Source organism: Notamacropus eugenii, chromosome 3 (genome assembly GCF_028372415.1).
Source record: "Notamacropus eugenii isolate mMacEug1 chromosome 3, mMacEug1.pri_v2, whole genome shotgun sequence".
Lineage (NCBI taxonomy): Eukaryota > Metazoa > Chordata > Mammalia > Diprotodontia > Macropodidae > Notamacropus > Notamacropus eugenii.
The window spans coordinates 196042264-196058223 of record NC_092874.1 but is presented as its reverse complement, the minus strand read 5'-3'; the positions used below and the strand labels follow the sequence as shown (position 1 = coordinate 196058223).

Below are 15960 nucleotides of genomic sequence, written 5' to 3'. Positions count from 1 at the left end.
ACAATAAAATAGCTTTGATTTTGGCTAGTCATGTGGTTTCCTTTTCTGTAAAAACTTTTAAGTATTATATGTTTAATATAAGGAGTATGGGTATTGAGTATTTTAAAACCTCTGTGTTCTTATATCCTTTTAGTGAGGAAAGAAGGAAATTTTGAAAAGAATTGCTTTGCTTTATTTTGAAGTAGCAGTTGTATTAGCACTACAAGGACTTTTCAGAGCAAAACATGTTTTAAAAAAATTTGCTTGGCAGTAGCTTAAATTAAGGAACTTCAGCCTGTTTTCTTCACATTTGGAAAAAGAAGGCTTAGACGGCAGTAACTGGTAACCCTGTTAGGGATGCCTCTTACTTCTTACCTCTTCCCTACATTTATTTTTCTTCCTTTTCTATGTTATCTGGGCAGCTGATTGTAGAGCTGTTGAAATATAGTAATGAACTAAGAGTCAGGAACTTTTTAGTAGACTTTTCAGTGAAATTTAGAAACCTTTTCTCACCTCTAAGTTTCATTATTATAAAGTAGAGATAGGAATATTTTAACTACTTAAGGGTAGATGTGGTGAAAACTCAAATGAATCTCTGATCTCAGTGATTTGGATATTCTCCACTGAGATTTAGCTTTTAATTCATGCCTTCCCTTTCTGTGGGACTTTAGTCAATATCCTCCCATAGTTTACAAGAGGGCATTCACCTACTGTGTTGGAGACCTTCCTTAATTTCTCTTTAGATTATCAGTGGAGCAATCAAGCTATCCCCTTGCCTTGTGATCATGTGACCAGCCCATCTTTATTCATTTCCTGTTGACACCTTTTACTACTTCTGTTAGAAATTTTTTGTTGATTTTATGTTGCATCCTACTCACACCCACCAGGCACTTCTCTAATGTGGGAAAAACTTTTTAAAAGTTCTATAATATGATCTGTTAGTATTTAATCACCTAAAATTTATCTGTTCCTCAAATCATCTCTCTTTAAATCATTGTGGCCCTTTAGATTCTTAGTCAGGAGAAATAGGTTTCAATTCCCATTTTTTTATAATTGACAATGGGGAAATTCATTTTAGTAGGTTGAGTTTCATTTTCCTTGTCTATAGGCATAAAAATACCCTGATTCACAGGGTTTTTATAGAGAAAGGTCTCTGTAAACATTAAAGTAGAATGTAAATGTGAGATATCGCTGAAGAATAATCAGTAAACATTAAATAAATATTTGAGAGTTTTCTGTTTGAAGACAGATCTGTGTATTACTCTGAGGTGTTTGAAGAACTTCGGTCTCTTTTTTAAAATCAATGTGATGATGGTGACAAAGATTATTGCAAATGGAAAATATGTAAAGAATATGACAGTTATCTTTAAATGCCACATACTGTCCTTCATTTCAAAGACCCAGCCTAGAACCCAAAACTCAGATACTCTGTCTTTTGTTGCCATGATCTCTTCAACATGAAGAACCATTAACCCCAAGCCCAGTGTCTTTTCTTTCTTAACACTTGAAAGAGCACTAAGTACCCTGTACCATTTATAGAATTCAAGAGTATGAATCTAGTTAAAAGGTTACTTACCTCATATGGCAGTTTTTCATCTCTTTATTATTCCATCCTCCACTCCCCTGCTCCCTGCTCCCCCTTCTGTTTTCTGATCTCCATCCACTGCAGCCCTTCCATATCCCAAACCAGCTCTGTTCAGTCTTTCTGTTGTGCTCTCTGGAATTTCTGTGCTATTGCTAACAAACTCCCTTTTGTCTTAAACATTTTTTTCTCCCTGCTTCTTCCATCTTCTGGCACCCACAAGGAACTTAGCTTCTTCCAGAAAACACTGTATCCCTGACTGTCTTTTACAATACTGATTGTACCTTATCATACAATTCCTTTGAAATTCATTCTCTCTAGATTTATCACCTAATCCAGATCCTGATGTCAATTGTCTCCAGTTCCCTCCCTGATCCCATTTTTTCCTTTTTTAAGGTAGTCAGTACTTCACTCATACACATACATCTTTTTCACTTCAACTCCTGCCCTTATACTTCATGCTTTTCACTTTTACACATTGATGTTGCTTCAAACTCCTTGTCTTTCCAGTTCCTTAATTGCCTCAGTTCCTGTGACCTATTCCTTTACTGTACCTCAGTCACAAGGGAGGGTCACATCCTCAATCTCACCATCATCTACATGTTCCCATGATCAAGAACTTTGAATTTCCTCTATCCTGTCATTCTTCTGTCTCTCCCTGTGCTTCACCCATCCTTGGTCATGAGCTTTCTTTTCTTTGTCATTCTTTTTTTTCTCTCTTTGTGAGCTCCTAGTTTACAGGGCTATCTTTTGCCTTTCTTTGTATCCCTAGCACTTAGGTCACAGGAGGCCTTTAATAAATGTTTATTGACTGATTACCTTTCTGTCTATCTGTTTATTAAATTAAATACCTATTATGCCAGGCACTGTGCTAGATGCTGGGGATATGAAGACAAAAATGAAGCAGTCTATATAAGTATATACAAATATACTTTGGGGAAGGGTCCAGGAGATACCCAGTAAGTAAATTCCTTATACCATTACAGATAAGAAAACTCATATCCGATTGATTGATTGATTGATTGATTGATACCTGATCTTCATTTTGCCTAAGGGTCCTTAAAAGTTAAGAGAATTTGCTAGTCACATAGCCAGTATGTGTTGGAAGTGAAACTGAAACTCTTATTTTTTGAATAAGATTCTGTCCTTTAGGAAATATTGACTCTGTCCTTTAGGAAAATCACTTTCTAAGCGCTTAGGTAGAAAAATGCAACTTTTAATCTTTTGAGCCATTTCTCTGAACTCTGAACTATGGTTCATTGTGTACCACTGAACAGGCAGTTTGATGCTGAGTTAAGAGAACCTTAGTGTGAATTCTGCCAGCCTGTCTACCTGTGAAATCATTGACTACTATCTTTGTAACTTTGGGTACAATTTTCTTAATTTCTCTGGACTCCAAGTTCCTTATCTATAAAATAAGAGGGTTATACTAAATGACTTCCTTTCCAACTTTAATCTTTGATCCTGTGATAATTAGATTATAGGCTATAGGTCTGTTACTGAATAGCATTGTGAGCATATGCAAATCACTTAACCTCTCCTGACTAGTTATAAAATGAAGGGATAAACTAAATTTTTGCTGAAAGTTTTTGAACTTTAAACTGTTATTACTGTATTCATGTTTGAATCGTCTATAGCAGGCCTGCACAACCTGCTGCTTAGGGCCCTTAGGCTGCTTGCCAGTCACAGAATTTCCTCTACGTTTTCTCACAGGCCCCCTGAAATCTTTTGGCATTCCACAGGACTGCAAGTTGTGCAGGCCTGATCTATAATTTAGTTACGGTGGTAGGGAATCTCTGACCCTCAGGGCACATATGGCCCCCAGGTCCTCAAGTGCCACCCTTTGACTGAATTGAAACTTCACAGAACAGATCCCCTTAATAATTTGGAATTGTTCTGTAAAGTTTGGATTCAGTCAAAGGCTGCACTTGAGGACCTAGAGCACCCTAAGCTTTCAAGGCTGTGGGTTCTCCACCCCTATTATAGTACATAATACTTCTTGGAACATAGATATGAATGTCAACTGAGGGAGATCTTTTCAGCCAGCATATTTTGCCATTGACTTTTCATTGTTTTTATTATTTTTGTAGGTAATTCTAATACATCACTTGTATTATTCCCTTTCCTTAATATTGTTGCTATGAAAATAAGAGAGTTGAACCCTTTCACTAAAACTTGCTTTTGTGAAAGGACCTTCAATTTGTAAGCAGCCTGTGATTCTCAATTTTGCCAACTATTTTGGACTTAAAGAAATTTATTAATGTTACAATAGCTTTTTCCATATTTAAGATATTAAACAGTAAAGGCATCAGTACCTTTAGTTTTCTGCATAAACTGCATTTTAAGAAAATCTGTATGTAGCTAGACTTGGTGGTACACAGCTATAATCCCAGCTACCAGGAAGTTTGAGGCTGACCAGAGCTGTAATAAACTGTGAGGATCAGGCTTCCCCAGTAAGTTCAACATTAATATGGTGAAGTTCCTGGAGTGGGCCTCCCCCCAAGTTGTTGCTAATCACTGTTGGGATCATCCTATGAGTGGCCTCTGCACTTTTATCCTGAGCAAGATAGGGAGATGGAGACTCAATCTCGAAGGAAAGAAAGGAAGGGAGGGAAGAAGGAAAGGTCTGTATTTCAGTTTTAATATGAATAGAGAATTTGACAGCAGCCTTCTTAAGGTAGTTCTAGTAGTCATTCTTCTTGTTTCTTCTTGTTTTACTCTTTTAAAGTTGAAGTTGACTTTTGTTATTTTCATAACTATTAATTATCATGATTTTTAAAGTAGTCAGGATTGTAATGAATTACTTTGAACTTACACATGTAAAATTTACTTTTTTTTTTTAACAGTAGAAACAGAGACAAAAGAAAAGGATTCAAAATTAGAAGAAGAAAAGGAAGCTCATAAAGAAGAAGAAAGGCCTGGAAAAAGTATGCCATGTGCTAATAAAAACATTAACTAGTTCTCACGGATAAAAAACAATTGAACATATATTAATAGCACTTCATTTCCTGTTATAGTAACAGGATGATTCTCTTTCCATTTCCTAACTGTTCCACCTCTCCTTCCTATCACCAGATTAATATTTAGAAATCTTTTGTTGATTTTTACTGTGTAATGAGGAATGAGAGAATTTTTTCTGATCTAAAGCAGTAGAGAAGATAATTCTTTATAGAAAGCAATAGAGTCAGACTGAGCATTCATTTTATTTTGTGCTTCCAGATGAATTGTTATCTCGGAGAAAACGGTCCAAATCAGAAGATATGGATAATGTGCAATCTAAACGTCGTCGGTATTTGGGAGAAGAGTACGAAGCAGAACTCCAAGTAAAGATTACAGCAAGAGGAGATATTAACCAGAAACTCCAAAAGGTATGAAAATAAACAACTACATCAGGGATTTGAACGGAAAGCTTTGAGTTATTTTGTTAGTATTCTAGGTCTTTGTAGAAAATTTAACAATTTTCAATTCATATGAATATAGAAGTAATAAGTGTTAAGTAATCAATAAAACAGTAGATTATCTTAAAAGTTAGTGTTTGGGTTTTACTACAGAAAATGGAACACTATTTAAAGATTAAATTTTACATTAATGATTATATACACTACTGACATGCTAGATAATTGTTACACAATATTGTCTCTGAATTTTCTTCTTTCACAGATACATTATCATAAAATATTCTATATAGTAAAAAAAAACTATAATTCTTTTTTGTTCTCTTTCCTTTAGCTTTGAACTACGTGAGTGCCGCCCCGCCCCCCTTTCATTTTTAAAGTAGATATTGAGGTTCTTTGAGGGCTAAGTGAATTGTGTAAATTCTCAAGCTATATAGAGACATTTAGCATTACATAGAATTTTAGAGGAAGTAACTTAGAATTGTCAAGCTAGTCAGGGAACTAAGATTTGGAGAAATATAATATGACTTTCTTAGAGTTAAACATTTTATTGGTAGCAGAGTTGGTACTGGAGGAGTGAAAAAACATAAACTCCTAAGTACTAATCTTCTGTTCTTTCTATGAGCAAGCCAATTTTGGCTTAGAGAAAAAGATGTGACCTAATGCCTGCAGACTATTGATAATTAAATAATGGTCTTTATTATTGTTAAGAAATTTCCCAGAGTAGATTATAAAAATTGATGCTCCCACTAACAATAGTATATTCCTCTAGGGATATTTCTTTTGTTTAGATTCATGTTTTTTAAAAAACAACATAGTCATTTGCTTTTATGTCACACTTTCCAGTAACTCTTCCCTTGTAAGAAATACAATTAAGTAAAACTAATTGAAAGAGCAATTACATCTAATTTAATATCATAAACAGTGTTTGGCACCCCTGATATCCTCTTTCTCCATAGAGTGAAGGGATGTGTTTTATCCTGTTCTCCAAAATTAACTAATTATATTTTCCCAGGGACAGATTCTTATATGGTCAAGTCAAATAATGTGTTTCATCTATATTGGTAGATCTGGGCATGTTTGACTAAGGTGAGATAATATGAAGGAAAAAATGAACTGATGACTAGAGAAACAGGTGAGGGCAGGAAAATTATAGAAAACAATATATCCAGAAATGCATATTAAATGTTTGAAATTAAATATTTGAGAAATGGCCATTTTGGTGAAAATTAACACATTTTTAGTGCTTACTTGAGGTTCTTTTTGAAGAGCTTGCAGGTGGCAAATAGTCAAATGCGTCATGACTGTTTAATTATTTTTAAGACAAATTAGTTGACTTTAATACTAATTAAGTCAATACTTTACTAGATCTATGATCTCAACAGTAGAGTGAGAGTTGATAGAAGTAAGATGTGGAAGTATAATCAAGATTTGGCAACTTACTCCTCCAATGACAAACTTTACCCAGTGTCAGAAGCCTTCTTTTAGGTTTCTTTAAATTTTTGAGTAACAGCGTAGTACTTGATCATCTCTTAACCTTCATCTACCCTACGTGACTGTAGTGTATACTCCTCTTTCATATTATATGTTTGTGGATAACATCCCTTATGCCACTTTCCCCCCATAAGCCATTGTTGAAAATACAGTTAAGACTATTTACATTTTACTCCTGCAGCTTTTATGTCATAGTATTTTATGAGTTCTAAGATTTGTAACCCTATAGAATTACCAAGAGAACTTTTGTATTACCAAATAAAATGAGGTTTTTGTCCTAGGTACAACTTACTGTACATTTCAGCCTGTGGAATTAGTTGTCAAATTGTCAAACTTTCAGCATTATAGGTATAATGCTTAGTGCTTAATATGCTGTACTTTCTGATATGATAACACTGTTTTATGTACATTAGGTTGTACAGCGGCTATTAGAAGAAAAACTGAGTGCTCTGCAGTGTGCCGTGTTTGATAAGACTTTGGCAGACCTGAAAATGCGTGTGGAAAAGATTGAATGTAATAAGAGGCATAAAACTGTTCTTACTGAATTGCAGGTATGTATGCAAACTTAAATTTTCTACACAGCATAATGAAAGGAAAAACTGTCCCTCAATATAATATGTAACTATAAAATTTTATACCTGAAAGGAATCTACTCCATAAATAGTTCAACTCCTTCACATTACAAACTGTGAAGAGAATTAACTGCTTGGAGACAGAAAAAGGGAAGACAACTGAATAAAGGAAGATAAATTGCAAAAGTGATTTGAAGGGTACTGGAATTTTGAAGAAGGTTAGAGATTGAATTTTGGGAGGAGAAATTTGAGAGGACTTGAGCAGAAATTGAAGGGGAAGGACTTGAGTTAAAGGAGGAGATGTTTTCAGGCTAAATAGTAGAAACTCAGGAGAAGGAAGTGAAGGACCCAAAGAAAACTTGAATAAGAAGGAGAAAGTCTTGAACTGAAGAGTTAAGAAGCAAAAGTTGCTGTTTGGCTAGATAATGTTTGAGGGTTAGGGATAAAAAAGAAAAGAATTTGAGCCGACTGTCAAACTGTTAGAAGTGTTCAAGTTGATATAGAACTAAGAATGGAGTGAGCCAAATCTATAATAATGCCCTCTAGCAGTTTGCCAAACCACTATGGGAGAAGTACTAAAATAAGCATTGAGAATCTCACTTTTGGTACAAGGGGAAATTCTTCGAGAATGTGATGTTTGTATATCTTTCATGGTCAGGCACCACTCTCCTATGTTCAGAGGACAGGTTTTCCTTTCCTTTAAGAGGAGTTTGGAGAAGCTCCATTTGTCATTTGTCCACTTGTCATTGCCTCTCTACAATCTAAGGGACTTCTTTGAGACAGTCTTGTGAAACCTCCCCACTCCTCAGAATAATGTTTTTAAATGCATAAAGTAAAATAGATAAAATTATATAGATAAAACTAAATTGAAATAAAGTTATCAATATTTTTTAAAGTTCACAAACCTCAGATTAAAAATTCCTGATGTGGATTATGAGAGCTATATTCTCTAAGGAAGCAGCAGCAGCTTTTTCTCCCAAAAGTGATCCTGTAAATCCATAGGTGCCATCAGGTGAAAGTTGACACAAGTGACAAAGGAAGAAGAGGAGTAGTGGTTGTGTTGACTCCTGGCTGAAGGTGCTGTGGCAGATGTATGTCAGCTGAGAACCAACCGCCATAAAGAGGACTACTGTTCTTCTTGGGATGTGTTTTTAGCTGACAAAGGACTTTGCAATACTTTGTCAAAAAGAACAAGCACTATTAGCTTCTGATAACCTACATTGTGGTAAAGGATGTTCCCAAGAAGATCATAGCAAACGTTCCCAAGATCATTCTCAAAAATATTAAAAAGTTTAGGGCAAGAAACTGAATGAAAACCATAAAAGGGCTCATGTGGTGTTTTTTAGCACTGACACCTATTAGAGGAAAGGGAATTCAGAAAAGAAGCACATTTGGGAAGTGAACAGCTAGTTAGGAAGATGGCATCTGAGAATGGAATTTGGATTTTGCGATGACAGCTTAAAGTAATGGACCATACCTAATGACAACTTTTAACAATGTACTTGCCCGAGATGTGTAGATTTGTTTTACTTGACTATAGTAATTTGTTGACAAGGATTGCATTTTTTCCCTTTTATTTGAAGGGGAGGGGATTTGGAAGCGATGGGGAACCTAAAAAAAGTATTGTCTTGTGAAGAGAAATAAAAAAGTCATTGAAGCATCTAATGGACTAATCAGAATAAAATACAAGAAAATTTGGAGGGAAATAGGCAAGCTGGACAGCTTTAAAAGTAAAATGGGGAAATTTATTATGTTGTTTAAAAAAGCAATCTATAAGTGATAGACATTTTGTGTTTCCCATGTAATTCTCTTTTTTCTATTCTGCTTTGTATATAGAACTGTTGTTTTTGGAGGACTGAAGGTGTTCATTAAATTTGGAGTAAACAAAATTGTAAAGTTAAAAGATTTTTTTTTAACCTGATGTCTTATAAATCTTTTAAGAGCTTTAAGCTAAAAATTAAGGAAAGCAAGGAGAAAACGGCTTGTGTGTAACCACTAAAGTAGATACCATAGAAGAGTTGTGACAAGGAGAGACAAAATCCAAGAAAGGAACCAGTAACAAAAAAATCATAGCCCCAGATGGTTATATATATACATATATATGATTCTAACATAACTAGAGAAATCTGACCTCATAAGTAAATATTGGTATTACTGAACAATATTAAAAGTAAAAATAAAACAATATAATTTCTGGTTTCTTTAACCCTGTGGATAATTTTAGAACAAATTCTGTGCTTTAGCATATCATGCCTTATTATAATGTGACAGTCTCCATAGTATAGATAGAGTTTAGTATTTTTGAATCATAAGATCATAGATTTTGGTGCTGGGAGGAAATTTGGAGATCATCTTGTCTGTCCCCTGTCTTACATCTCTCTTCCTATTTTTTAGATGAAGAAGCTTAAATTAAAAGTGATTTCCCCCTCCCCCTGAGTCATATAGGCATCAGCTAGCAAATCCAGTTTTGAAACTCCTATATTTTTACTTTAGATGTAATCTCCTTTCCATTACGCCATGCTGCCCGTGAATTAGTAACTTTCCTAAGGTTATATAGCTAGAAAGTGAAAAACAAATGATTTCAGCATACGTTTTCTGGTCTCATATCTAGTTCTTTTTCCATTTAGTGTACTACACACAGTCCATTGGCTAACTAAGAATTAGGCCATTGATTTGATGTAATAGAAAAGGGCAGTTTGAAGTCCTCCACCACCAAGTGTGTCATTTTGAGTGAAATATAAATCTTTGTAAGAGGCTAAATTTCTAAAATAAATGTTTGGGAGCAGATAGGTACGTCAGTGGATAGAGCACTAGGCCTGAAGTGAAAAACCTGAAGTCAGATCTGGCCACAGACACTCATTAGCTTATCTGGGCAAAACACTTAACTTCTTTTTGCCTTAATCCACTGGAGAAGGAAATAGCAAACTACTCCAGTATTTTTGCCAAGAAAACTCCATGTGGAAGTCCCAAAGAACCAACAACATTTATTTTAAAGGGATTTTTTTTTCATTTTAATGTAGAATTTGTTACACATTTCCTATTTAAAATATGTCCTTAATGAGTCTTAAAAATAATTTTAATTTCCATATTAATTTCTAAAATTTATTCATCAATAGAAATTAGAGTTCTAGTTTCACTAAAAGTCATTCTTCCCTTTCACTTTGCATATCTTTTGAAAATAATATTCTCATATTTGTGTTCCCATCCATTAGGAATGTATAATTATGGAATTATGGTTTTTTTTCTTACTGGTGCTTATGAAATGATGTAGATCTAGAGAGAGAACATTTATTAAGTTCCAACCATGTGCCAAGTATTGTACTAAACATTAAGCATAGATTTAAGTATGCAAGATGGTATCCCTCATTAATAGCTTAATTCTTTCCAAGTTGTCTATAGTTTCCTATTGATATTTTTTGTTAATATTTGGAAAAATATAGACAGTACGCTTTGGAAAGGAAGGTAATCTAAGTAGGTACTGGAAAAATGTATAGATAAGAGACAGAAGTTTTAATTCGTTACTTTCCCCATTGCTGCCTCCTAGGTGTACTTTATATACAAGTAGGGAGAAAAAGATTTTACCATCAGAAATGTTATCTGGGAATCATCTAGCCCCTGTTTCTCATTGAGTAAATGAGAAAAATGAGGTCCACAGAGGTTAAATGACACTTGTTTAACATCAGATACTTGGTTAAGGGAATAATTATTTTTACAACCCTGGACTCCACTCCCAGGTCATTCCTGGAATCCTTTGGGATAAAGAGATTGATTAGTCAGAAGAAACCTTCAAAACTGGCAGTAGTATGGTTAGCTACACTAGAATTAGCTATATTGTTCTGCTGGTATTAAAAATTTAGTTTGTTTTGGGATTGACTTCAGCTAAGACAGTTTTGCTTTAAAAAGGGCCTCATTATTTTAATTTGTAGTTAGAATATACTTGTTAATGATAACAGTGGTATCATAAAGAACATATACATTATAGAATGAAGGTATTTATTTTGCTTTTTTCTTCTACCCTCATTACATCCAAAATTGCCAGCATTTTGATAGCATGCATCTTAACTAGTAAAACCGTTTGTCAGGAACAGTACATTGGACTTAAATTTGATGTTTCAGATTCTCTTACTCTTAAAAAGTAAACTTGGAGTTTTTCATCTGTTACAACAACATATATTTAGCATTTGCTTGGTGCTGCTTGGTGGCGTGGTTGGGAGTGATACAGCAGGAATACAAAGTTTAAATAAAGCCCAATTCCTGCTCTTATGCATGATCATCTATTAAGAGAGAAAGAACTATATAAATAACTATATTGTTTAAGATTACATGATGATTATATTAGGCAGTTAAAATAGAAAGTGTTATGTGTGAGCTGAAGGGGAAAGCTTCCAAGAAGTGATGATTTTTTTTCCACTTAAAAGTATTTTTTTCTTCCTCCTACCTTCTTTCCCCTCCTCACCGAAGAAAAAAGAAAGAACACTTGTAATGGATTTGCATAGTCAAACAAAACAAATATTTGCATTGATTTCCAAAAAAGTATATCTCATTCTACATTCAGAGCACATTACCTCTTACTGTGGTAGATAATTGATGGTGGGTAGTGATTCATCATCTGACTTTTGGATATGTTGTTGGTCATTTTGTTGATGAAAGTTCTAAAGTCAGTTATATATCTTGACAATGTTGTTATTGTATAACTATTCTTCTAGTTTGTTGATTTCAGTCAATCAGTCAACTTGCACTTATTCAGAAGCTGCTCTGGCACTGTTGTAAGTAAGTACTAGGGGCATAAAAGAGGCAAACAGTCTCTCCTCTGAAGGGGAGTGCTTGATCTAAAGGAGATAACCTATAAGCAACTCTGTACAAACGATGTATATAGCAAAAAGTTGAGGTTACTTTCATAAGGCACTGAGATTAAAGAGTATTGGGAAAGCTTTCCTGTAGAAGGTGAAATTTTAGCTGAAACTTGGAGGAAGCCAAGGAAGCAGGAGGTAGAGATGAGGAGGGAGAACATTTCTAGGTTTGGTGGACAGCCAGAGAAAATGCTCAGTCTGGAGACAGTTTGCTTTACATGGAAGACAACAAGTATGACAGTGTTATTACATAACCTTCTGCATCAGTTCATACAAATCTTCACGAGTTTCTTTCAAAGTATCCCATTAATAATCTCTTTAGGGTAGTAGTGTTCTGTTACATTTATGTATCATAATTTTGCTCAGCTATTACCCAAATAATAGGTTCTCTCTGCCCCCTCCCCCCAAGTTTCCAGTTCTTTGCCATCACTAAAGCTGCTATAAATATTTTTGTACATAAGTTTTTTCCCCCTCTTTGTTTGATATCTTTGAGGTATCAAAGTTGAAGTATTGTTGAGTCAGAAAATATTTATAGTTGAGTGACTTTGGGGGCATAGTTTTCAGTTGTTTTCCATTGCAGCCGTACCAATTTACAAGCTCTACTAACAGCATATTAGTATGCAAGTCATCCTACATTCCTTCCAAGATTTGTCATTTTCAGTTTTTGTCATATTTGCCAATCTGATAGCTGTGAGGTAGAATCTTAGAGTTTTAATTTGTATTTCTTCATTAGTGGTTTGAAGCATTTTTCCATATGGCTGTTGATCTTGGATTTCTTCCCTTGAGAACTACTGGTTCATGTCCTTTGACCATTTATAAATTGAGGGATGGAGAAGAGGTGATTCTTTTTTTCAGATGAAGGCAGAATATGTCCATTAGAATTTCTACTTCTTGAAAGTAGTCTGTCTCACTTTTATATTTGTCTTTCTATCACCTGGCACAGTGTCTGGCACCTAGTAAGTTTTAATAAATTGATTGATTGGTTAGATTAATTACAAAGAGGGTGTGGGAGATCACTGGCAATATCAAAAGGGAGCAAATTGTGTGAGAGAGAATGGGAGACAGAGGTACAGTGAACTCAGTTGCTGTGTGAAAGATTGTGTTCAGGAAAGACCAATGATGGAGAGGTACTAAATGGTAGAAGGGATACCCCAAATATGATAGAAGAAGGAATAGGATCTCTGATTGTGGTAAATGGGTGATAATAGCTAATAATAGTGAAAGAAGTGTTACTAGGTTTTTGTTTTGCTTCTGTTTCTTTTGTCAAGAAGAATGACCTTTGTACAGGAAATGACAGAACAAAAATAGCTGTTAAAGAGTTAATACCTAAGATAAATAGGAGATTATAAAAGTGTACCCATTTGCTCAGATTAGCTAATCCTTGTGTAAAGAATTGCCAGTTGTAACTGAGCCACTGTCAGTACTATTTCTAAGATGTGAAAATTGGAAGAGGTCAAATATCCCAATTTTCATAAAGTCAAAGACAACAGTTTGTAATACATAAGCCAGTAGGAGTGACTTCCATTTCTGGGAAGCTTCTAGAATGCCTCATAAAAGAGATGGTTATTGAAAATGTAATAAAGAAAAGGGTGATTCCCAAGAGCTGGCATGACTGTAGCCAAAAGAGATCTTGCAAGACTAACCTTGTTTCCTTTTTTTTTTTAAAGGGTCACTAAACTGGTAGATGAGGGGAATTCTGTGCATATAGTTTACTTAAATTTTAAAAATGCACAAAGGATTTGATAAAATATTTCAAGACTCTTCTTAAGGAGAAGATAACAGAGATGTGAACTAGATAATGATAATATAATTAGGTGGAGTCAGAACTACTTATATGGCAAAAATCAAAGAATAGTTGTTGTGGCAAGATGTGTTCAGTGCAGGCCCTTGGGATCTGTGTTTAGGCTCTGTGGTTTTGGTTGTTGATTTTTTAATTTACTAATGACTTAAGACACATATAGCATGCTTATAAAATTTGCTAAAAAACAGGGAGGAATATTTAACATAGGATCTGAAAAAGGTCTTGATGGCCTAGACTAGAACATTGGGCACAATCTAATGAGATGAAATTCTTTAGGGATAAATGTAAGACTTGCTTTAGTTAAAAAAAATCAACTTTTTAGAAACTATAAAGAGGCATGATTAGAGAGCAGTTTGAAAAAAATTTGAAGCTTTTAGTGGACTAGAAACTTACTGTGAATCAGCAGTACAGTGTGATAGCCAAAAATGCTGATGAAATCTCTGACTTTAGTAAGAGAGATGTAGTTTCCAAGAATGAGGTAGTGATAGTTCTTCTCTGCTTTCTCCTGGTCAGACCACATTTTAAATATTATGTTCATTTTTGAGTGCCAAAAGGGTATTGATAACAGAAAACAAAGGCAGCTGACTAGGATGATAAGGGACCTTCAGTCTGTGTCATATTAGGATTGGTTGAAGTAATGAGGCTATTCGTTCTAGAAGAGAAGCCTCAGCTGGCATAGATAGCTGTCTTCAGTTTCTTGAAGGGTTGTAATGTAGAAGAGGGATTAGACTTTTTATTTTTGGCCCCAAAAGGCAGAATTGGAACACTGGATGGAAATTGCAGAGAGGCCATTTTAAACTTGATGTCAGGAAAACCTCTCTTAAAATTATAGCTGGCCAAAAAGTGAAATAGGCTGCCTGCAGAGGTGGTGGGTTCCCTTATTGGAGGTCTTCAGGCAGAGGCTGGATTCTAATCAGGTATGTCATAGTGTAGATTATTTGGGATTATGGGTTGGACTAGATGACTGCGTAAGTCCCTTCCATTTCTCAAAATTTGTGATTTCTGTGAGGCTGCATCTGCAGAGTTTGGAAAAAAGTTGAAGTAAAGGTGGAAGGTCAAACATTGCTTCCCAGTTCAATATGAAACCATATTTACATATACAGCAGTATTATCACAAGGTCTTTGTGTTGTTACAGAGGAGGTGTTACCTTAACAATTTGTAATTCATTTCATTAATTATTTTTAATTAACAATTCTTTTAACTAAAGTATTCAGCAACAGTAGCACCTAAGTTATAGTGGGTAGGAAGTAAATCTCAAAGAAGAAAGAGTAATATTAACCTATTGTTGACAGAATTATATTCCATTAAGTCCTATTCTTCAACCAGGTTTGTTGTGGATTAAGTGCTTCAAGTTCTGTATTACTCCTTTAAAAGTACTTAGATAAGTGGTGCTTTTATTAAATAGTAGTCAGTGAAGTTCCCTTTTTATATTACTTTGTAAGTATGTAAACCCCCACAGTGACCCCTGGAAAATAGGCAGTATAAGAATTTAGTATTTTACAGATGAGGAAACAGGTGCAGAATGATTAACTTGCCTGTAATCGCACAGCTATTAAGTAGTGGACCTAGGCTTTGACTCCACATCTAGCTTTCATTTTGTAATGTAATCCTGCCTTTAATTGTTGAAGCACTTAAGGTTAACAAAAGGAACATTATTTACCCAAATTAAAGGTTGATTAGAATATTTAAGGACAATAATAGTTAAATTGTTTCTTAAATTGATGAAGTATACCTTTAAAGGAAGGAATTTTAATAACTAGGTACAGATTTCTAAATTAATGAAGAAACTTCTAGAATTGATCAAGTAGAGAACAAATTTTGTTTCATTAATCTTTAACGAATGGATTTCTGAAAGAATTAAATGTAATCACTATTAGGTGAAAAAGTGAGATTCATTATAGGTGTATCTCAGTATACACATAAATAGATATAAAGCACATACAAAATAATTTTGAGGTGTTGGTAGAAGAATACTAACAGTTGGCGAGATGATAGCTAGTCTTTATATAGTACTCGAGTTTTGCAAAGTGCTTTACTTATATGATCTTATTTTATCCTTACAACAACCTTAGGAGGTAGCTATTATCATCATCCCTATTTTCCAGATGAGGAAACTGAAGCAGAGTGTGATTAAATGACTTTCATAAAGTCACCCAACTAATTAGCGTTGTAAGCAGGGTTGGCAGTCACATCTTCCTGACTCCAGAGCCAGCACTTACATACCCTCTACCACAGTTGTTGGGAATAGTGATGTGGGCCTGAATTATGACAGTCTCCATGTGAGTA

General features: G+C 34.7%; 1 protein-coding gene across 6 annotated transcripts in view; it reads left to right on the top strand.

Annotated features, from left to right (window-relative positions):
- Nucleotides 1-15960, top strand: part of ATF7IP (activating transcription factor 7 interacting protein) — a 127745-nt gene that overhangs the window by 62461 nt on the left and 49324 nt on the right. For 4 of the 6 annotated variants that reach the window (XM_072653886.1, XM_072653885.1, XM_072653887.1 and 1 more), the window contains exons 3-5: nucleotides 4408-4488; nucleotides 4781-4929; nucleotides 6864-7001. In XM_072653886.1, the coding sequence (XP_072509987.1) occupies nucleotides 4408-4488; nucleotides 4781-4929; nucleotides 6864-7001 (368 nt within the window). The remainder of the gene's footprint in view (nucleotides 1-4407; nucleotides 4489-4780; nucleotides 4930-6863; nucleotides 7002-15960) is intronic. The other 2 variants (XM_072653888.1, XM_072653884.1) reach the window with 1 other exon arrangement.